The sequence below is a fragment of the Mya arenaria genome, chromosome 17, assembly GCF_026914265.1.
Source record: "Mya arenaria isolate MELC-2E11 chromosome 17, ASM2691426v1".
NCBI lineage: Eukaryota > Metazoa > Mollusca > Bivalvia > Myida > Myidae > Mya > Mya arenaria.
In genome coordinates, this window is record NC_069138.1 from 23,420,708 (window position 1) to 23,445,953 (window position 25,246).

The window sequence follows — 25,246 nt, forward strand, 5'->3', positions numbered from 1 at the left end:
CCATGAAAGCATTTTATTTGTATTATTATAATTATTATTATTATGATTATAAGAACATTGCTGGTTGTTATCTGGAATATTTTATCGAAATTAAAAGTAGTAGTAGAAAGATCATATCGGGGGGGGGGGGCAATAAAGATAAAAATCAGTACACAGATTTTGTGCACTATATTCTGTTTTTAGGGTTTGGGATAACAAAGGCAGTATTTGATTTTTTAGTATTTTGAATTGAATCATACTTAAAAGGTAAAACATTTCTATTCAACTTAATTATTGATTACTGATCAAATATATCAAATCAAAAAAAATATATAATTGAAATAAATTATGATTTCAGCAATGACTTCGCGGTATGCAGTCCTTTACTCCCCAGACGAAAACACCACCGGGATTGCCCCAACTTCAAACTTGAAACACCTTCAAGGGGGTGTAGAGAAGAATGAAAAAGTCACGTGTGCATGGAATGGGGAGAAAGTTGATGCAGTCATCATCATGCTCAGCAGTAAGTGATGATGATGATGATGATGATGATGATGATGATGATGAAAACATGTTGAAAAATGCCTACTTTGATATTAATAAAGGTGTTATTTAAAGCCTTTGAGAAAGCTTAAGGTATCTTTAACAGAATTTATCACTTAAAAATGATGAAGTATTTGTCAGACAACTATATCTTAAAATGTGTCTACTATTACATGGGATATCCTTTCAAGTGAACTCTTGCTTGACCATTTATAAGGGATAAGGGACAATTCAATACGCTTAATAATGTAGTCCTTAGCTGACCAGCTCCTGATTTATAGCCCCTAATATCGCAGTAGAGTGTTATAAATTAAACACTTTATGATAGTGATCTTTTATAATAGAGGAACAATATTAGAAGGTTTTATATAAAGCTCTGCACATAAGTCCACTGCATGTTTTACTAATATTTAACCGTTTCTGGTATTAGCAAGAGAAGGAAATATTTATAATTTCAATTCAATACTTAGTAAATTATCTATACAATAGTTTGCTACTGTTATGTAAATTAACATTATAAAGACACTGATTTACAATTTTAAATGATACCGATCTAGGGTTGACCAGCCATCAAAATGTATCAGAATGCTCCTATATATTTAAGTGTCATTTTTGTGCAGTGTTGATTTATATCATATGTTTTAATAACACTCAAACTTCAATAAAAAATGGTCTAACGGGTATTTTCTTTTTTACAGATTCAAGAGCGTCACTCAACGAGGCAGTTGAAGAACATCAGTTGAGCGTGGATGAGGAGGCAGACCAGGCCCAACCTGTCCAGGATCCAGGTGCTCAGGCCCAAGCTGCCTTAGAGCCAGCCCCGAGGAGACGCTGCACCCGCCCAAAAACCCTGACAGGAGGAGCCAAGGACATATCCACAGGCTCTTCAGGTGGCATAACTGTGTTAACATACGAGTCAACTGCATATCAACTAGATGAGGAGGTGATGACAACAGTCAGACTGGCCGTGAAGCGGAGTCGCAAACACCAGAGCCTTGCCTGGTTAGTAATGGTACTCTGACATCACCAGAAAAGCCCGCAGCAATGTTTGCATTGCTCCTTGCGCGGATAAATCAGCTGGAGACAAATCTGTCTGAGCGTGATGAACTCATCATGGAACGACTGTCCGCACTGGAAGTCAGGAGGGAGCCTCCAGTAGGAGACGTATTTACGTTTGAGGACATTCCTTCTACGCCAACACCAAGCACACCCAGGACGCACAGAACTCCCTGTACACCAATGTCGTTATGAATAGTATAAATAAACATTTCAATATTGCAGTAAGCAAACAAAAAGGTTGAACGCACTTGTCAATCACATGCAAAAATATATGATATTCATGATGAAAGAATTGTTTCCTTAACATTAAGAAGCAAGAAAAATGAATTGCTTGTACATCAAATGTAAGAAACTAAAATGCAGTTGCCATGTTGCAGAACGCATATGCAAGTAAATAACATCACAATGTCATTTAGCAGTATGAATGTCCTTGCGGATATTCCCTTCCATATAAATATGCCTCTTATTGTTGAAGTTAATATTATCCATTAAAATGTAATTGTAAGTGAATAAATATATCTTATCACATGTGCATGTAGTCGCAGTCCAAAACAATTGCACTTTTTGGTACTGATGGTGTAAGTATTGACCATACATAATTACATGTAGTCTTACCAGTTTATGAAAATAGTGATAAATGATCAACATTTTCCACATTAATTTAGAAAGTCATTTACAAAAAACGACTTTTGGACCTTCGCATGTGAGATCACTATTTGGCATGGTTAACAGTAACAATAGAACAGCATATATAATATCATAAATGGCATAGTATTTAAAGCATTGTTTCAAACTGAATCTCAAGCAAGTGATTACATTATATCAACAATATTTAATAAGATTAATGTGTGACATGGTACACTATTAACAGTCTGGCAATATCAAAGCACATGAAGCAGTAAATAATAATAAAGAGCACATACATATAGTACTTTGAGCATTTACAACATACATATAGTACTTTGAGCATTTACAACATACATATAGTACTTTTTCAAACATACGAAATATAGTAATATGAGTATTTACAACATACAACATATAGTACCCCGAGCATTTCCAACATATAAAATGTAGTAATTTAAGTATTTACAACAACCAAATACCCACAAGCCTTGAAAATGTGATCAAACACATCCACCTGGGACAGTATCACTTCTTGTCTGAAGATATTGATTTGTTTAATTCTTGGTATTGCTCTTTCGATATGAACCGGGGCTTCAGATATCTTCTTGTTCTTATGTAGTTCATCCTTTTTAAACTATGATTTGTCCTTATGTTTAAAAAACGGTTTTACCAGTTTAACACCTGAGGGAAGGCAATCCTGGATGGTAAAGCCATGGTCTGCCATAACCTTTTCTCCTGGATTTAAGCTAGACAGTAGATCATCAGCCCCTACAGTTATGAACTTGTCACTTAGTCGTCCACCATGCATCACAGAAATGTATGTTATAGCACCACCTGTATTCATACCTACAAGGAACTTGTCAGTTGAGTGGCGTTTATAGTTTGAGTGAAATTGTTTGTGAGCACCAACAGATGAAGGGGTTTCAGAGTACAGCACTGTACAGTCTACAATTACTCTCAATTTCTTGAACTCATAAAAACACTTTGCGTTGTACATGTTGTCCCATTCTGTTTGGTGGCATCTTGCATATTTTCTCCGATTCCTTAGATAGCAATGTCACCTGTGCAGTGAAAATAACACTGCATCTTGCAGTGGACATGCCAAACCGCATAGTACATAGTTTGCAAACCAAGTTTGAATTTAACTAGAGTGAAGATCATCTTTTGTCCAAGGGACGTTTGTCTTGCTTTTCCTGGCTTCCGCTTGTAGTTTTCAGCATGATTCTTGTATGCTTTTGTCCTTTCGCCTTGTGGGTACTTAAGGACGTTTGCTTTTGGCTCCAAATATTTGTATAGTGAATCAAAGACCTCAACATTAAGTCCTGTGCAATAGCGAAACAGCTTGTCATTGTTTCTCAATTCATTCGACTCTAATACTTGTCCAGATGCCTTCAGTTTTTTTCAGTTAATTTTCACATGTCTGTAATCTTTTTCTTTCTTGGATGACACCGGCCAAGTCGTTATTGCTTTCTAGTAGCTTGAAGGACTCCTTATTTTCCGTAGTGTTGAGGTATTCATGACCCGTCAACTGCACTGCCTGAAACATTTTCAATAATAACAAGGTAATTCAAGATAACACTCCTATAATTTTCACGGAATATGTAAATATAGGGTTATATGGTTCAGATTGTTAATTGTCACTGACCAAGATTTAAACCATCAAAGTGTAGTACAACTGGTTCTTTTGATAAGTTTATGTTTAGAGTTTATAGTGAACAAATCATTTACATGTCATGAAAGCAGTGCGTGTTAAGTACAGTACTGAGCACTGCTCTTTAAGGGGCACATTATAGATTGCTGCATATTTATTTTTTTAACGTATTATTATGCATAACTCATTGGATATCAATGATATTTTCTTTTATTTGTGTTTCATTATTTTCTTCAGTATTTGTGTCTAGTACAATAAATTAGAATTAACCTCTGTGATTATATCTGCTGTATCTGGCACTACCACAACTGCACAAGAATCCCGGTCCACAATGCCTGCACCATCTATGACAGGACCCTGCTCACTCGGAATTGTTTCAGGAGTGCACTGCAACAGAAATGAAACATTCAAATATCATTTAGTCGATTATTTTTTTCTAAGCGCTTTGATGAGGTTACCCTCAAAACATCCATTTACGGTCGTAAATATGAAAACAGCTGATCAGATCTTTTGTCAGCAGTCTCATATCATCTTTTCCAGACATTTGTACCAACATTGGCTCAATTCCAAAATAATTAGAACACTTTTTCTCAAAACAGTAAATATGTGAGGGTGCAGCTTTAAGACAAACAATTATGACTATTAATCTTCATATTTACATTTTAATCACAATACATACGACTTACAATCGGTACTGCTGTGTACAGGGCTCTTTTTACATTCTGGTTACTGACTTGTCTCTCCTTATGGGCTTACTACTGGCAGAACGGTGGGAAAAGATGGATGGAATTTGGAAACATTTCTTCCTGGACATTGCCTGCGGTGGTTCCTCAAAATGACAGCTGCATGATTTAGAAGATTTGCTTGGTGTCCATAACTTTGTGACAACCTTTCCATTTTGTTCATTTGTTACTACTCTTGAAATTTTATTTAGCAAATGGGTCCTTAACTTGGGTTCTCCTGGAATTCTAAAGAAACTGCATGTTGCCCCGCGCGATCGTTAATGACTACAACCTTCTGCACAACAAAAGTCCTTTTTCCCCATTTTTGAGAAAAAAACAAGAAGTGCACCGCATGAAACATATGTTAATACTTTTATCTACTACAAAACAATATTGCTTAAAGAACTTGAGAAAAAAGGTTATTTTGAGCGTTACGTTTCGCATTACCTGTCACATCGGATGTAAACAAAGATGGATACCCCCCTGGGGGTCAAATCTAACTTCCAAATCTTGCTCTCGTTTACGCGTGATTTCACAATGTAAAATCAGACAATAGTAAAATAGGAATATAGACATGCACGGACAGTTACAACATGCAACCTAATGCCATACTTGCCGAGAGCTGTTTTAAACATGAGCTGTCGTAAGCCTAACTGTCTGCTCGACTACGCCGCGTTGATATGTGCCAAAACCAAAAAAAAATATCAATTTAAAAAATAACGGTAACCATAACTCTAGGGGGCCCAAAACAAATCCTCATGAAAGGTCTCTATAAACTCTTCATATAAACCAAGTCTGCTCGCAGTATATCGACCCTTAAATTATTCAATACCAACCATTTGAAATAGTAACTTTGACCTTGACCTTGATTCTCGGGGCCTCAATCCCATGAACAGCCTCTCTTAACTCTTCCTATATACCAAGTTTGGTTGATCAATCAAGGGCCATAATTTGCATTTAGGTTTAAAATTGAGTTATGTGACCTTATAATGAGATGGTCGTCATTAATTGTGCGAAGGATTATTTGATTTTTTTGTTCCTAAGTAAATCAGGGTCTATATCTTGCATTAAGGGTGATATGGAGTTATGTAACATCACTGTGTGATGGTCCTGAAAAAGTGTTGTTAGAAGTATTACGTCAATTGAATAAAGGATATAGACGTTATTAATAAATATCTTAACCTGCCCTGAACTAGAACCAAAGTTCCTTAGTTAATCAGGGGCCATAACTTGTATTAATGGTAATATGGTGTTACGTAACCTCATTGTGTGATGGTCCTAAAGATGTGTGTAAGTACTCAATTGAATGAAGGATATAAAAGGTATATAAATATCCCAACTTGCCCTAAGGCTTTAACCTCATTATGGGATGGTCCACTGTGTAAAGTATTTAATGAATTAAATGAGGGGTATTTGGCTTATAAGTAAAAATATCAACTTGAGCTTGTACTATAGCCCTCCTTATTTGTGAAATACTCGAGCTAAAACAAGTTGATAAAACCAACCCGTTCCTTTGTAAACATTGCATTGTTACCCACATTTTTTTACGAATACATTTTTCAAAATGTAAAAAATAAACTTAATTTGAATCATTTATGATATTTCACTTTGTATTTATGTTCAAGCATTTGTGCCCGTGTGTAAATATTCTGAACGATTGCAATTGATCTGGCATTCAGTTTTAAGAAACCATTAAACAAAGAGTTTCTTTATAAACAGTCAGTTAAAACATTTGCATTTTTTTCAATAAATATATTCTTTTGACATTATATTCTGTTATAAATATAAAGTACTCAGATTCGTTTAAAGGGAAGTAACTACAAACATTTACTGAATAGATTATTTTTAATACCTAGTTCACAGTTTAACTGATAGAACTTAAACATACTTCACTGAAAAACATGAAAGGAAAATTGATCATAAATACAATATTTCTCCCACCTCAGATAAGTAGATCAAATAATTTAACTATGCTAGAAATTCTTATCTTGCCCACGGGCGAAGATAAAATGCCCGTATTGAACTCCTTTTGTATGGTCGCCACATTGTAATTACCTCCCTTGTTGAACTCTGTCGTTTGTAGCATCATGGAAACCTTTTCTTGTGGCAATATTTAGAACGCTAATTAACTATTTATCGCTTCAAATGTCACCATAAAACAGTTTTCACGCACCTTTCAAGATATAATGCTTCACTCTCCTTAGAACTATTATTATCTCCTGCAAAGAGAACCAAAGAACCGAGTGCCTCTTAAGCGTCCACAATCGAAATCGCCCAGAAAAATGTTAACAGTTGCTACGCAACATCCCAAGACAATATCAGAGGAAGTGTTCAAAAGGATTTTTTTGCTTGAACTGACGTATTATTCGGCAGGTTAACTGGTGTATTTTGAATACGAAATTATTGAAATAAAGCAGAAATGTATTTAAAGATAATAACCTAATGCAATCCATTAACCGGACTCCGGTGGGGAGCAATGCTTTTTTAACTTTTTTTCGGGATATTATTTTATTTAAGGCCAAAAATATGGAATCCTTGCAATCATTTAGGAAGGGAGTGCCATTTCCATCTCCATATGTATCAATAATATCTAAGGAGTCGCAAATACCTTTTGATAAATAAATTACTCGAGACAGGTAAGTTATTCTACACGTCATAGGGAAACTAGGTATTATATCAATTTTGTAATATTTAATATCATTGCAATAGTAGAAAAACATGTTAAATAGTTGGAAACACTGGAAAGTCACTCCCCTCAATTAATTACTATATACTCATAGATAAAATACACTACACATTGTATTAAACAAGATTCGTAGTACACTTTAATTTAGCTTTCAAAATTTATTCAAATGATAACAATATTGTGGTAAACCTGGCATCAGAGCTAAATATATAAATCTGAATGAACACTGTTAAATAAGCATTCTTTATCGTCTTAGTAGCAATAGGAAAATGGCAACGGCGTACGATCTCTATCAGGATCATAAAATTCAGAACAAAATCAAGGTCGATAGATTGCTTCTGGTCATAAGGTTGGCTAACATGAGTTTGTTGAAACAGGCATTCTGAATGCCAGTTTGATCTGTGGACAATGTTTAGCTTAAAACCTACTGTCATTCGCATCCTCTGAATTGCAAAGTCAACGCCGCAACTCCAAAGATGTTTCGTGTATGCCAAAATAACGTTTTTAAAGCCATTACATCTGTAGATAGAAGGAAAACCATTGAGAAGTTGCAAAGTGCTTTGTACCACAGGACGGATACGAGAATATACCATCTTTAAATCAAACGGACATCAATGGAGCAATAAGTCTACTACTGAATTGCTAGGCTTTTATGTAGCAGATATCTTTTAAAGTTGGTCTTGAACCAAACCCATTAACCCAGGTTACGAATACATTTCTGTGTAAAGATGAAGGTCAATCACATTAATTTCGACAGAGTTATTTGATTATATGATCATGATTAATTTTGTCGTATTTTAGAAATTGGACGCAAATTTAGACATACATGAAGCTCCGAAAGGAAAATTCAGGTCACCTACCAGAGGTAACCAAAACGCTGATAACTTTGCTTGAAGACAAAACAATGCAATACGTTGACCAAAATTGACACGTTGTTTGTCTGCCTAAAAATAACTGTGCATCATTTTACATGCTATGGCTGTGAGACCATATGTAATAAGATTGTCAACGATGAGATAACGAGGCAGGCAGACAGGCAGGCAGTCGAAATGTTTTCTTTTGAGGAGTCCATTAAAACTGCACCTACATATTTGTTCTCATCAAGTCTTTTTTCAAGGCTTCCACCAGCTTTGACAGGGTAGTTTGACATCCAGTGTTGCCCTGAAAGCTACCAGGACATGATTTTTTTTTAATTACTTGCTCACATCATTCATATTCTTTGAACATTTATGGAAAACTATTGGTAATCAAGCCTGACGATTGAAATACAATTGTAATGTATTGCCGGCCATGGAAGAGCCTATTAATTCTCGAGCCTCTGTGCATCATTCTTTTAAAACCGGTGAAACTGGTGCCCTTTTTGCCAGGTCGGTTACCAGTTGCCGAATCTCTCCCACTGCTTTCGTGCAAAACAATCAGCAATATTGTACAGCTTGTTCGAATATGGACATCCTTATACAAAACATTGTTGCGCATGTCTGTTAAAACCACGCGTCTGCGAAGGTGCATAACTTCTTTTAATTTCACATTCAGTTTTTGAGCTCGAGATTCCACAGAAACATGATAAGCAACAGAGGTACCATTTCTAGAAAGTTAAGTCCATCATGGCTTTGGGTGTGCTCCATTCAATGGACCATGGACAAAATATAATTTAGGTAACAGCCTCAGCCAAGGTCGGCTTTACCCGCACTTAAAAAGTGTCAGATTTCGTGGTTTTTGCTAGTAAATTTCGGGATATAAAATAGCACGTTTACATAAAAAGCAAAAATACTAATTTGAAGGTCCTCGTAGTTTTTTTGTGTTATCCTTATTTTTAATGAAATGTGTGTTTTATACCATACAATGCAGAATCAATGCGCCGCAATAATGCTCTAAACAAATTGCCTGGCCGAAAACGCAAAACAATTTATTTGTGCATAGTTATATAGCGTAATGTGAGATAATTCAATCAGAGATATGTTGTGTTTTTGGCATTTTACTAAGCGTTTGCGAACATTCGACTTCCAACAATGACTAGTACAGTGGAGGTGTCCGTGCATATTTCGTCGTTGATTGGAACGCGAGTGATCACATACTTGATGGAAAGTAGAACACAAGTGTCGACAGTTGACAAAATATGATATCGTCCAAATAATGATCAAGTGACAATCCCTTTGATATACATTGCACCAGCCAATACAACTCATCAAAAGTACCTCGAAGAAATATGGTGCGCATCTTGCGCCAAACGGTCAATATGACATTAGTAGGAGGAGCCGGAATGCATATTCCGTTTAAGCATTAGTGTAAATATTCCTAATTGACATAACAAATTATGCTAATGTATCAAATGTTGTGTAGGATACTGCTTTTTTGGCTAGCTATGCTGTAATCAGCGCTACACCAGCCCGTGGTTAGCTTAGTAGGAAGATAAGCGCCAGCCGCCATTATAATAAGGTACCAAGAGTATATGAGGTATGCTAAGGTTTTAAAAATGGTAGCAACTGTTGCAGGAACCGGAATTGTTCCACCGTAGGGCATAACCACAGGGGCGGCTTGGCTGGAAGTCATCACCGGCTGGTTTGGGCCCTATCATGGCTGGGTTGGATACGGACAACTGCCTTTGTCTTGGCTTGGGGTGTTCCATACCCTCTTAACGGCACATAATTTTTTAACAATCTCGCTGATATTTAGGTTGAAATTGTATTCCGAAAGGGAATAGTTATTTCAATACCTGCCTTCTGACATAATAAGCATTCGAACATTTAAACCAAATGAAATGTTGAGTCACTGTTTCAACGAAGTTAATGCTTTATTTCAAATCAGTCGGAACATTTCCATAAATTTAATTTAATTCGTGTATTGTAAAAGTCAAAAACACAGAAAGAATAATACTCTCATTCAACCAACCTTATAAGTTCATGTGTTTTAGCACATGAAATTATTAAGAATAACAATTTAATAATAAGAGTATTTCTTTCTTTAAAAGCAACCAAAATGACCATTTCGGTTCGATTGACAATGATAGGTCTAATGTGCTGTGCTCTTAGCGGTATCGCTTTGTTGTACGATAATGCAGTTCGAATGCCTGAACCTAAGTGAGCATATACCTTTAAAATGCAACTATTGTAATGTCTTTAGCTATTTGGTAAGTGTAACCCTAGTATGCTATAACAAGTACTAACATGGCCTGCTTTGAGTGTGGGCTGTATGAGGCGCCGGCTGCACTAGTTGTTAGCTAAAAATGCCAACACTTAACTGATGGCCCTCGATTTGTTAACAAAAAAGATTAATTCTTAATCGCCACTGCGCTAGTAAGGGCCCAAAATAGATACTCGAAACCACCTGGTTCTGATTCGTCCCAGCATCAAGTATACTATAAAATGATATCTGCAGCGGTCGAGTTTGCGTGGCACATTCGATAAAATATTCATTTGATACATTGTCTAAATCGGTCGATTGATTTCGTTTTAAATGTTTGATGCCGTTTCGAATGTCACTTTCTGGAAATCTAGAGCCTAACTAGTCGCATATATGTCTTGTTATTTGTCAAAATTACACAAGAATGCTTCAATTTCCTCGTTGTTTTCAGCATTTGAATTGTCAAAGAGATGTCTGAAATGCTCAACAAAGGCATTTTAATAAATATTGACTTTGTGATTCTTAAATTTCTTTAAGAAAACTTTTGGTTTGGTAGTGCCAAAAGTCGTGCATTTATTAGCCGTTATATTTCTTTTCAGTGCGCTTAGTGCACCGAACACAATAGTTATAGTCATTTCTATACTGTTTCATAGTTTTTAAGTTTGTGTCATTTCTTGAACATTTAAAATTGTAGCTTACTTGAACCTTTACAGTTTGCTGCCCTTACATTAGTCGTTGATCCATGGCGTTCGCTCTTTATAATCGCCGTCAAGAAAAGTCCGTTTTCGAGCGTACGTTTTATTTATTTTATTTAACTGCCCTTGATACAGTTAACGTAGTAAAATATATAACTGGTTATTGTTTTTAAAACTGCCCGTAGGATTGTCGTTTAAACGACATGCAATGTTTTTTTATATAATAAAGTTTAAACAAGTAATTGGCCGAAGGATATACGATACTTAAACATGTTTAGCTTAAGATCTTTGGAGAAAATGGGCCTGTTTGGTTGCTTCTTTGCGGAACACAAACATAATTTGTTTATGTGTTTATGTGTAAGTTGTTTATGTTGTTGTGTGGTTCTAGTTTAATGTACAAGTTTGTTAGACATTAATATTTCGTTACTCGATATAGTTCTTGCTACATTGGTTTTATTGTTTATTCCATTGTCCTTTTGTAAATATATCGGTAATAAAAGTAAAAAAATACATCTCAACTCTAAATATTAAATTCATATTATTAGATTGATATCGTATTATTGCTTGACAGTATATTACATTTCCCTACGCTTATGACATGATGACATTCCCATTTACAGTCCACGGACAGTTTAAACAATGCCGGTGACCTTTCGTCGAAATTATGCATGAAACGTTATTGGCGACAGACGATTAATTCAACAATAAAATCCGGATAATCTGCAATTATTTATGGCATGTAATTTTCCTCTGAACTCATGTTTCGTTGATGCCAGAAATGCCTGAAATTAATAATTCATCACAGATAGAGAACAAAAGATAACAATTGCTATGGTATATGTAAATACATTTGGTTTGTTGGAATATAACACAAGGACCTCTAGGGTTGTACAGCAATTGTTTGGAATGTCAGAATAGTTCCATGCTTTTCATTTTGTGAATATATTTCGACTTTGCCTAATTGTATGGTCACTGTTTTGTGCTTTTGATTTCATTTGAAGACAAGTAAAAGGTTTGTTATATTCTAATTGCATCTGGTGCTAGTTGATTTTGATAAATTCAAGACATTTTACAATGAATTCTGAAAACACTGAAAATCGCGCTGTGAGGGCAACGATGTATTTAGTTTTCCCAGCTATTTTGGTATCTTTGTTCATAATATTGCTGTACATTGTATGTTCGCGGAAACGGGATCTAAACTGGTTTGAAAAATCAACATTAGAAGAAAAACACAAGTTTCTAAAAGGTAAAACGCTTCGAAGACCAAGAACCAATGTTACATTTGCTGATGAACTTAACACTTACTGCGATGATGGGGATCATTCCGATGACAAAAAAATAGACTTGCATAAGCCAAAAGTGATAAAGCCGCAAAAAATGCATATTCTTCATAATTTTCATGACAACAGATCTAGTTCCCTGCGGATAGAAAATGAATACCATAATAGTAGACCAAAAGGCGGTCATGACAAAGAGACATTTTGGGAAGTGTTAATGAAAGGATTAAGTAAAATAACGAACAAATTCGTGCCAAAAACGAATGACAGTAAAGGGGGAGACCATGTTGTAGACGACGAAGAAAAGACTGAATGGATTATCTACTCCCGAAATCGAATGGGTTCTGGTCCTATATCACCCATTCCTGAATATGGTGAGGAAAGATTCTGGGTTCCCGCCACGATTTGGGAACGAACCCGATCACACACCAGCTTTACAGCCGGAGAGCCAGTTCGGAAGGAAGGTTTGCTATTTATTTTAGTGAATGCAAAATAAAGCATTTTTAATGCCAGTGATAAACTGTAGTGCTAAATGTATTGCTACGCCACAATATTTAAAAAAAAATAACATAAGCTCAGCAAAGAAATATGGTTATGGTGTAGGTCTTAGTTTCTAGAAATAGTGAGTTACAGTCCCATCGGAAGCACATTAACATGGTCTCTTGAAATTTAACATTGATGACACTAGTATCTGTTTCTAATCGCGAAGCTTTTAGCAGTTTTCTCAAGCGAGCTCATTGAGCAAATAACAATGCAAGTAGAAGGTCGATCTGCGCTCATACTTTCTGGTAAAATAAATAATAACAAACACCCAGGTGCCTTTCGAACGCCATTCAGTAATGTATTACTTATGTTAGTCTGGTGAAATTAAATAAAGGGCATGGTACCATACATGAATGGTTCTGTCCGAATTCATTTGGTTAATTGAAATCGGAACGCTATAAGCATGGTATCAGGGAACCTGTCATAGTCTAAAATCTAATTAGATGATACAATTTTAATCTCAAAAAAGTTAAACATTTTACTTTGAAAAAATGCCATGTTTACTTTGTTCAATATATTTGCAGAACAACTCTTGTCGGAACAAATTAGGTCAAATGTTTAACATAAATGTGTCGGAGTTAAAAAACAGTTATTCGCCCCATGGCTACGAACAATTACGTACCTGTTTTCTTTGAAAGTCAGGGGAGAAAACGTCCAAACCATGCAACCATAAGTAGACAACGAGTAGTGTAACATATTGGTCGGATTTGTCTTTCTTTTAAAATTTATTTCAAAAGCTTGTAAACATTGATCAATTCGTCTGATATTCAATGAAAAATTCAAATCATTGTCATGGGCATGGTGTCGTTGCAATCGCTGTAAACGTCGGTGCGTACGAACGTTGCAATAACACAAACAGTTTTCAACGAACGTAGTATGCAGTTGTGCTCACATGCTGCAAGTGAAAACACGGCTGTGGTGTAATTGCTCTGCTATGCCCATTTCTATGGATAAATGAACCTTACCATAACATAATATATGTTCAACACAAGTGACAATATATTCATATTCATTTAGGTTCCAACCCTGGATTTAGTAATTGTTGGGTTTGTCCTCTTGTTAAATTAAAAATAAAGCAACAACCGATCGCCGATGCTCTTCCCGCGGCGCGCTTTTTTCTATAATGATCTTGATTACCACATATTTAAACATGTTAGGTATTTAACAGCTTAACAAAGATTTTCTGAGAAATGTGCGTTGCATGCGTGGTTAACAACTACACGGATATTGTCTCTTATAATTCTTGCAGAGGCGTCTTTATCTCATTGTGAAATGCTAATACATAATGTTCCACAAGCGCTGTAGCCAAAAGCGTGATATGTTATGATCTTGTTTAATAACTCTTGGATAAAACAACAAACGTCATTAATTCAACTAAAGCCTCTGACTTTGGGAACATATGAATACATTGCTTGATTTATGTGGGTATTTGTGTCTCTGTATTAGAACGTGCTTTTCTCTCTGTATTTTAATATGTATTGAAAATCAATATGGAAATGATTCAAACATTTAAATGGACCCTCTCAAACTTACGATAATTAGGTAACCCCAACCAAAAGTCAACAGAGATTTGCTTAACCATATTTGATTACGTATAACTCTCTTCCTATCTATATTTAAAGAGCCTTTTAATATTTAGACAGCTGTAGATTTCCTTTGTTATTAATTATTATAAATATTTAAAGAGCACAGAAGAAGTTCCGATTGTTGAAACTTAATGTTTTGTTTTATACAGATAAGGCTTATATTAGGAAATGAGTGACATTGTTCGATTGAAGAAATATAATTGTGATGGTGACGGGTTTTTCTATGAAGGATATTTTGCGTAGCATGGGACTGAGGTAGAAATGACCTTTCTTAATTGTTTATGTGTATCAAACTTCCATAAAAGACAGCAAATAACAAAAAAAGTGTGAAACATGTATAGTTAAAGCCATTTTAAGAAGAGACCCATTTTCTAAAACAATACAATCTTCTTCTTTTTTGGTTAAAATATGTTTTAGGACAACATGATTACATTTAAATGCAATAAGTACTCCAAATAAACTATTCATGCGTTAGAGATGATACACACTATAGAACATACACGTTTAAATTAAAAAAGGAAAACGCTGTCCAGATTCTTAAAACGAACCTTATTAGACTACCAACGTGGGAGTCTTCGAAATTTAAACATGGTGACGACCCTTGGGTATCAACATTAAACTTGGTGAGTGTTTCGTCGTTCGTTGTTTTTATTGGATGTGTCAAACACATACTTATGTGCAAATGTTTATCGTTTAGTGACAAAATGCTAGTAAAAGCTACCGGACTTTCGAGGAAAGTCGCAGCTAACTAATTAATTAAGATCATTAAGGTGATTGGTCATTCAGTAATTGGTTTTAAAACATATATGATATCTTTAATGGTTGGTTATGTGATTGCCGCCAAACGAAAAAATGTACGCCTGTGTCTCTATTATAAGTAGGCACTGACATGAAATGGGCTAACATAGTGTGTTTAGAAAATTGCAACTGCGGAACTTAATAAGTACTACTTAAAATGAAACTATTTTAGCTATTTTAAGAATTGAACCATATGCATGCACTATTAGTGAGGTTTTTGAAACACGACCTGTACGTGTTCTTAAACGAATAAGTAAATGCATGTGTAAAAGTTCACTTCACTCGTACTCATAGTATGATACTTCCTTGGCGCGCCGTTACTAGCAATTATCCCATTAATCTTATTTTCGTTTAAATCATTCTTAAACAATGTGCACAAACCTGAATGACGTAGTGCACACAACAAAATAAAAGTACCGAGTCCGTACAAGTAGTGTTTCGTAACCTGTCGATCACAACTCAATTTAAAAGAACTTGCCTCATAATATCTATGTCAATTGGTGAGTGTATCGTTCCTTATACAATATAATTTCATTAATTTAAAGTACATTTTTTATCGTCTATTATCCCAGTAATTTAATCTATTTTTCCAGAGACGATGCGCATGCGTGATAAAACATTAGGTTTCTCGAGAGAAAGTCTATAGACATTTCAGAACTTCAGAGAAATCACTTAAGAAAATTGTTTAAGATCAGTCTTCAGAATTTGCAAATATACCAATCATTTTTCTAATCTAAATTATTTTAACTGATTTAACATATAGCGTTTACAGTAGCGTTATCTATATTGTATATATATTGCAGCAGCATTAGTGGTAGTAGTGGTATAAGTGATAGTTAAAAAAATGGTTCTTGTGGTGCTGGTGCCTGCGATGGTGGTTGTAATAGTATTATTAGCATTAAGAGGAGTAGCAGTAAGAATATAAGGAGCAGTAGTAGTAGTAGCAGTGGCGGCATTAGTGAAAGTAGTGTAGTTGCTGTTGTAGTTATATTAGTTATAGTGGCAGAATCAGTAGTGTAAGTAGAATAAGTATTACTTATAGGAGTGGTAGTTGTAGAAGTGGTAGTAGTGATGGTACCAGCAATGCTGGTTTTAGAAGTCGTATTGGTATTAAGAGTATTTAAATACGAGTATTTGAAGAAAATGCAGAACCAGTAGTAGAATCAGCACAATGATAATTATTGATAAGGAGAATAATCACGACTACGCTTTATTTAAGGATTGACTCTTATTTTTCGTGCGTTCATGCAGTATCAACGCTCGACCGTGACTTTGAAAATCCATGGAGCGCGCTAAGAATCAATCCTTATATTTTCCCATTTTTGTTACTTAATTATTTGTGGTAATAATGATTTTCGTTGTACTAATCTTCGAGCTTGTCATGAATTTTGATTCGTGTTTTATATATGCATGACCATGGTTTTTATAGCGAAATTCCGCCTATACAGGTCACAAAAGGTCGACTGGTTTATTTAAATTGAGCGCAAATTTTATCGTACAGAAACCAAGACTGCGAATGTAAATATTAAAAAAAGACCCATATTTACATTAAACATCCTAGCAAATAAAGCAATGATTATCCCAGAAAAAACTCCGACGAAATATGACAGGAAAACATGTTACACGTGTACCATAGGATTTATGTATGCATTGACTGTTAAAAACAAATGACAGGAAAATATGTTACATATGTACCGTAGGCTTCATGGATGCATTGGCTGTTATTTTACAACTGATTAACTTACAATTTGCAGCTTTAATAGTTCTAGTGGGACATTTATACGGGGTCGGTTATTGCGTAGGAGGACAAATATTCCCTTGAAAATATCATCCTTAATTTTCCAATTATACTCTTGTATTTAATACGCTTCTGAAAAGTATATTCTTATTTATTTTTTTAAAAGCTTGAAATGGACTTTTGGGAAAATTCATACTCTATCAATTCCATTTATGCCATTGCAGTCATTTTCGTTATGATATTAATAAAATCTTTTTCTATATTTTGATCGTTTGATAGCACCTAAAACCAAAAAAAAAAACCGCCATTTTAGTACGAAACATTTAAATATCGACGTCAAGTTTTATTTAGAAAACCACAACTACAGAACTAACAGGTAGTATTTATCAGAAAACGATTAATTGTCGATTATTATTATCTACTGTACCATACTGTCTGAATTTTCTACTATCAAAAGACCACTGTTACCCAAATTTTGCAAATACAAATGTTATTTGCCTATTTAATTAAAAAAACTTGTAATTTTAAAGTGTATTTTCCGAGCGATTTAATTCAACAAGTAAAGGGAATCTTGACATAAATAAGTACACATAGTGCACGGTTTTAAATCCAGAACTTAAGAGACGATTGATAAAAAAAACACACATAACAGAAAATTACTTTCTAAGATTGGTCTAGGATGGTTATATTAATACTTGTTTGTGAGACGATTTGAACATTTTGATTTAGCTTAAACTTCGTCTGGGGTAATTGAATAGGAGAGTGATATTAAATAAAAAAAGAAATGAAGCATATTAGAAAAAGTATCCTGCGGGTAATAATCGGAACATAGTCGTCTGATTCTCCCTTAACTTCATTGCATTCTGTAATTCGTATTGTACCGTAGACCAATCTCGTTTTACCCGCCAGCAGTAAACCGCCTATGTGAATTTAAATTAGAAGTAGAAACAAACTTAATAAAATGACATCGTATCATCCTCGATAGCCCCTGTTCGCGCATCACAATACATGTTGCTTAATAGGTTTCTAGTTCATCACAAATAAACATTTGTCCATTTCTTTTTTACCAAAAAAATCATTAAAACGAATCTTGGTCGTTTGATTTCCTTACGATTCTTGTGCATCGTTAATGGAATGTGTAATAGGATGGGTGCTCTAGTAAGAGAACATGTGTTTCGTCGATGCTGAAGTGTTAACGAAGTGTGGATCGTGGGTGCCTTAGTGATATCGAAACGTTTATCGTAGGTGCCGAAGTGTTATCGGAACGTGTATCGTAGATGCCGAAGTGTTATCGGAACGTGTATCGTAGTTGCCGAAGTGTTATCGGAACGTGTATCGTAGGTGCCGAAGTGTTATCGGAACGTGTATCGTAGGTGCCGAAGTGTTATCGGAACGTGTATCGTAGGTGCCGAAGTGTTATCGGAACGTGTATCGTAGGTGCCGAAGTGTTATCGGAACGTGTATCGTAGGTGCCGAAGTGTTATCGGAACGTGTATCGTAGGTGCCGAAGTGTAAACGGAACGTGTATCGTAGTTGCCGAAGTGTTATCGGAACGTGTGTCGTAGTTGCCGAAGTGTTAATCGGAACGTGTGTCGTAGTTTCCGAAGTGTTAATCGGAACGTGTATCGTAGGTGCCGAAGTGTTATCGGAACGTGTATCGTAGTTGCCGAAGTGTTATCGGAACGTGTATCGTAGGTGCCGAAGTGTTATCGGAACGTGTATCGTAGGTGCCGAAGTGTTATCGGAACTTGTATCGTAGTTGCCGAAGCGTTATCGGAACGTGTATCGTAGGTGCCGAAGCGTTATCGGAACGTGTATCGTAGTTGCCGAAGCGTTATCGGAACGTGTATCGTAGGTGCCGAAGTGTTATCGAAACGTGTATCGTAGTTGCCGAAGTGTTATCGGAACGTGTATCGTAGTTGCCGAAGTGTTATCGGAACGTGTAACGTAGGTGCCAAAGTGTTATCGGAACGTGTATCGTAGGTGCCAAACTGTTACCTGTATTGTAGGTTCTGATGTGCTATTTAAACGTGTATTGTGGGTGCCGTTGTGTTACCGAAGTGTGTTTCGAAGGTGTCGTAGTTTAATCGGAACGTGTATCATATATGCCGATTTGTTATCGTGGGTGCCATAGTGCAATAAAGAGAATATCGTACTTGTCGTACTGATATCAAAACATGTTCTGCATGTGCCGAGGTTTGAACGAAAGATGTATCATTTGTGACAAAGTTTTATGGGAACATGTTGTGATACAACAACATTAGGTTTCTCGAGAGAAAGTTTATAGACACTTCAAAACTTCAGAAAAATCACTTTAGATTGTTTTAGATGTATCTTTAGTGACAAAGTTTTATAGAAACATGTTTCGAAGGTGTCTTCGTGTTATCGGAACGCGTATCGTAGATGCAGAATTGTTATCGGATCGTGTATTGTTGTGTTTAAGAAGTGTTTATCGTAGGTGTCGAAATGCTTGTGGATTTTTTAAAAAATGGTGCCGTTGTGATAACAAAATAAGTATCGTGTGTGCCGACATAGCCTGTTTATACGCTGCATACGTACATTATGCAACTTGACAAGTCTACATGGACGCATTGATTGTTATTTTATATTCGCAAAACTAACGTACAATTGGTTGCCTTGATTGCTCTTTTGGGGAAACGATTGCTTAGTAAATGTTCATATACAATTTATGACATATTTGTTTTAGGTAAAATTTAACAATTTTATTCGGGTATTTTCCTCGTTTGTTTCGTGGTTAAAACATTAAATATTTTCTCGTTTGTGTTATTGAAAGTTAATTTTGGCCTTTCGGAAAAATTCAAGTTATTATCCTTCAATGAGAGTATTTACGTGGTTCGTTCACATTTGAGAAAAATAGGTATCAGGTTGCATCAAGAAATAAAAAAAACACACGATTGTATCTCTAAGACATAAAAGCATCGAATTGAAATTTACAAGACTTTTTTTGTATTTTGAAAATAACATCAGCAGAACATAAGAGCACTGACAGAAAACTAATATAAAAGTTCTTGACCATCTGCATACAATAGTTTTTATTATAAATTACTTGTTTAATACAAACCATGTACATTTGTTACAAAAATGTGGCTTACACAAATATTCCCATTTACATAAAATAAATCACAATCTTTATAGACTATTACCCGTATAACTTAATACCATTTTCTTGAGACGATGCCGATGTGAGATACGGAAATTAGGTTTCTCTAGGATATTTGGATGTAAACTGGAGCTATCACAGAGGCCGCTCGAAAACAGGGAATGGTTTATGCGACGCGATCAATTTCAGATCACCTTTAAATAACTAAATGGACATAATTCTTGTTAGAATGGAATGTACAGCGGACCAACATAACTATGCAGTTTCACGAGTATATATGTTTTGTATTATATGCGACAAAAGAGAGCTCAGAGTAATATCATTACCAGACTGGTAAACTAAATAAATATAAAGTGTTTTATGATGTACTTGGTCGCGAAATATAGTTGTTCTTTCTTATTTGATCAGGGGCAATGTCTCATTAATTGAATGTGTATGCTCCGGATGATACATAACTTGTACTCTTGTTGTTGTTGTTGTTGTTGTTTTCTTCTTCTTTTTCTTCGTCTTCTTCGTCTTCTTTATAATTGTTCTTAAACAGTATTAATGACTTAATCTATTCTAGAGTTAACTTTGTCTCTGTCTGTAACTAAAAAACGTTTGATAGTTTTGGCGCAATATAAAATCGTAAAGTTGATTGCGGGGTTTATTTGCAATAGTTTTTCTATATATTCTTCTTTTTATAACGCTAGCAATACAATCTAAAACAAATCATCGCATCAAAATGGCATAGCTAGTTTGTATAACATAATTCACTATAAATGTATGAAGCGGTCAAAAGAACTCCATCGTTATCGGGACCGTTTTTTAAATTTGATGGGGATTATAATCTCTAAGCATTCAATTTCTAGCTTACTGTTATCCAATAATGTGAAAGCTTATAAAACTTCTTTAAAATAACGTTATTTCCAATATGAAAACTAAATAAAGAAAACTTAAACATCGTTCTTCTAACAGAACCTTTCAATAATTAGTTATATTAAAATCAATTTGTTGCAATACAAAACCAGACAAATAGTTTTATGGTACAATACAGGTTTTGCTATAAACAGTTTAACGTTGTCATTCCAACTGTTCAAACAAAACTCCAGGGGACAACACTTCTGCTATTTCACAACTCACAGAAACACACGAGTGATGTAACTTCATGGTCGTATTCGATGCCTTTTAAGTAGTAGTTTTGTACTTTAAAAGACTGACTCACATGTATGTCTCTGTTGCATCTTAATTTACAGTTCCTGGAATATTAAATGCGTTTTTATTCTGGCCAAAAACCTAAAATAATGTTATTTTTGTTATTTTATTTCTTAACTTCATTATTTTTTACGTGTGTGTGTGCTATGTTTGATAGCCCATGCGTTGTTGCATCTTTCATTCACATGGTTATTTTCTTATGAATGCAGTAAGTATTACAGTAACTGATAAAATGTCTCTACGCTATGTCCATACCTATGACGATTCTTCAATAATCAATAAAGTTTGTGCCTCGCTCGTTTTTTCGCTTGTAAGCCTAATTTATCTCAAAAAGAAAAACTACATGTCATCTTTTATTTAAGATTAAAGTACAAAATTTATTAAACGTATGTACATAAGCAAATAAATTGGCATAAGGTTCCAAATCGATGCATCAATCGGAGCAATCAGCCATTTTCCATCGACAACAACCTCAGATGTATATGAACGGTTCACTATGCTTTGCATTTAGCAACGGTGCAAGAAGATCGCTTAGTAATCTCAAATTAACAGTTAAGCATACGGACTCATAGGAATGTGCAGCTATACACCGGACATCATTTTGAACTTAGTAATATATTATACACTACAATAAAGTGTTGAGTTTGCGTACTTCTTTTTCTATAATACCGACATACATCAGAGGCTAGTCGTATGGTGGAGATGGCCGAGGTGTTCCGATGTACAATGCATTTCACTCCAGAGGTCAATTCAAGTTCGTCGACTTTAATAGTTATATCTCTCTGCATTACATCAAGTACGAACATTTATGACAAACATGTGTCTGTGTGGTTGAGTAAAACGAGTTGTAATTGGAAAAAAAGATTAGTTTAAAATCAGTTCTATTGTGGTGACACGAAACATTCGATTCAAACCTAAACTTCTTGGATATGTATCAGCAACAAAAATCGACTTTCCATGTATAGTTAGAGTTCAAGTTTTGCAATCTACAGAAAACTGAGCTGGCGTACATCGGCCAGAGGCAAACACAACGCAAACGCTACCTTTTTCTACGGAAAGTAAGCCTTGGTGGTAAATAGACTGCCTGGAAAATACTCTTGCGACTATATTTCGATGCATACGTCTAAAACTATATACTTTAAATCAATGATCAAACTTAAGAAAACTTCTCGATTGTCATTGGCTCGCACAAAAATGCAACCACCAAGTATATGCTTCCTTTTACAACTGACACCAGTTGAACAAGTAAGCCTAGGAGAACATGAATACTGACTAAATAAACTATATGAAACTTTTTTGGGTCAGAACCGATCTACGTAATATCAACGACCAGTAAATTTGGAATAGTGTAATATCAGTATCGCTATTGGGAAGTGCTGGATTGCTTGTCAATCGTGGTAGCCACTATTATCACCACAGCGGCGTCCGTTTTCACTGCAAAATTGGACTTAATGTATACTTTTGGCAGAGCTATTTTATGCAATCTACTTTGGAATGTTACTTTGATATTCTATCTGTATTGAAATTCATGTAGTATATAGGGATTACTGTTTTAATTGCCTGATCTGTAGGCGTTGCTTGCCTATATCATAATATCCATATGATATCGCACTAGACCGAAGGAAGAGTTTGTTCTATCTTACCTTAACCGAAAGGAAATGAAACAATCAAACGTATCAAGCAATTAACATAGTCTTTCTATTACTTAAAAATATAACAATTGATTTCTTTTTAAATTCGGCGATAAAATATCCTATTTATTTCAAACAGTATTGTTGAAGTCGGTTTGCAAATGCGCACTAGGCTACTGTATGGTATGGAATAAGAAAACACAGTGTGTAATACGGATATGTTCTATTTTCCATATATCTCGTTTAAACCGTGCACTATATTGTACGGAAATTTAATATTTATATAGAATGGCTATCATGAAGATTTAATAAACTTTTACTTCAATTAAATATTTCAAAATATACTAGTTAAAGCGTAATCAACGGATATACTGTGGTAATATTACGTGAAAGCTGGTACTCAGGTTATATGCCAAACACAATAATCACAACAGTATTATGAAGGAAGTGTGTCTGACTATTAGCATTATGATTCAGACGAGAGGACCGTTGGCATTATGTGTTAATGGGGCACAATATAGACAAGAAAAAAATGATGCATAGCATCAAGTCGGCGCAATGGAATTAGAAGAAAAACGTGCATGCAGATAACCAAAAATGGTTATTATATCAATGCTAATATTTTTTATGTTGGGTGTACATATGCTCGGAGGACATTATGGTTAATAATATTGTTACAATAGTTTAAGCCCGGAATTATAGATATTATGTTTTTTTCCAAGCTAATCCTCGGTTATAACTAAATTATACCAAAATGATACATACGTTTCTTCGGAAGGGTCTAATACATAGATTTTAATAGCATTAAATTCACCTTTTATTTGTACCGGCATGTTATGTGAATTCCTTGCCTTATATATTGTATAAGTGTTTGTAACACATTTCACTCATATGAGTACATAGAAGGGAATAAAAATACTATACATCGAGAGGGAATTATCTGGAGTTCACTTCGAATGACATTTTCAAAACAAAGAATTTAGCTGTACGTTAATTTTTCAAAACTCGGCATTTTTGCTGTCGCCAAGGGAGATTACTGCGTAGGAAGTTTACAAACATAAAGGATATTGTAATAGTACCGTGTAACCTTCATCTTTATGGGCGGAAGTTGGTATCAATCGGAACACCTCGGCCTGTATCTATCTCGGAGATGGCCGAGTTGTTATGATTGAGTTGGTATTTAAAATCAAAATTTTCGAAGTGATAATCAGGGCTATTATAATTTTAGGTTTCATTATCAATTAAAGTGTTAAGTTTTATAAAAAAAAAATATACTAAACTTGATATTTTATCATGCAATGTGGAAAATATTGAAAGCACCTTTCTGCAATTTATGAACTTGTCCCTTAGTTGGAATACTTCTTAAGTCATATCAAATATAGTCGGCGCTCTTCAACCAATGAAAATATACGTGGCCACAATTTTCTCGGTTTGAAAAGCGCCCAAATATTGCTATCATTTTATCTTCTGTACTCAGATTTTATTTTCAAATTCAAATTAGTTAAATATTATAATGCATTAAAATAAAACAAAAAACATCCATCAATGTTAACCATTAATGTTCCCCTTTAACATGAAATATGGTGCTATAAAAGACAGGTATCGATCCAGAAAAAAACATCCAGGGGGTAATAAACGGTGAAAGATGTCAGGAAAATATGTTGCAAATGTACTTAGGCATAGCGATGTACGTATTCATTGCTATTAACATTTTCACAACTGATTAACTTACAATGCGCAGCTTTAATAGCTAAAAAGGGAAGCTGTGTTATTCAGCATGTTCTCTTGTAGCTTTTTTATATTGGATATGTGTTTCCCGATAAATGTTTTTTTCTTTAAATGTTTCGTCCTTCTTTGCTGTTATTGTATGTATCAAACAGGCTGTTGTGCAAATATTTATCGTTTATGTTATTGAAAGCAAATACTAGCCTTATGGCGAAATCCATGTTATTCCAACTGATTAAACACGGTAATTCATCATGGTATACCTTAGAATTAGAATCACCGACGTGAAAGTGGCAACAATAATTGCATAGAAATAAATACAACTGCCGGGGTAACATGTACTTTTCAACAGGATGTTTTTATAACTACTTAAAGATATGTTTACTTTGCATTCACTATTATTCACTACAAAACCTGATTAATACATATTTATATGTCAATTGGTTATTCAACTGTGTCTTAAACCATTTAAATAAAATTATGTGGATTTTATAGCCCATTATTCCAGTAATTAAATATATTTCCTCGAGACGATGCCGGCGTGAGATATT

General features: G+C 34.9%; 1 protein-coding gene and 1 pseudogene across 1 annotated transcript in view; one reads left to right on the plus strand and one right to left on the minus strand.

The window, feature by feature from the left end:
* Nucleotides 1-1,595: 1,595 nt before the first annotated feature.
* On the minus strand, nt 1,596-9,893 carry LOC128223284 (uncharacterized; annotated as a pseudogene).
* A 2,477-nt stretch (nt 9,894-12,370) lies between these two features.
* LOC128224522 (synaptotagmin-1-like) overlaps nt 12,371-25,246 on the plus strand; it is a 61,123-nt gene continuing 48,247 nt past the window's right edge. The window contains exon 1 of the mRNA XM_052934393.1: nt 12,371-12,823. Within this exon, the coding sequence (XP_052790353.1) occupies nt 12,460-12,823 (364 nt within the window). The 5' untranslated portion in view covers nt 12,371-12,459. The remainder of the gene's footprint in view (nt 12,824-25,246) is intronic.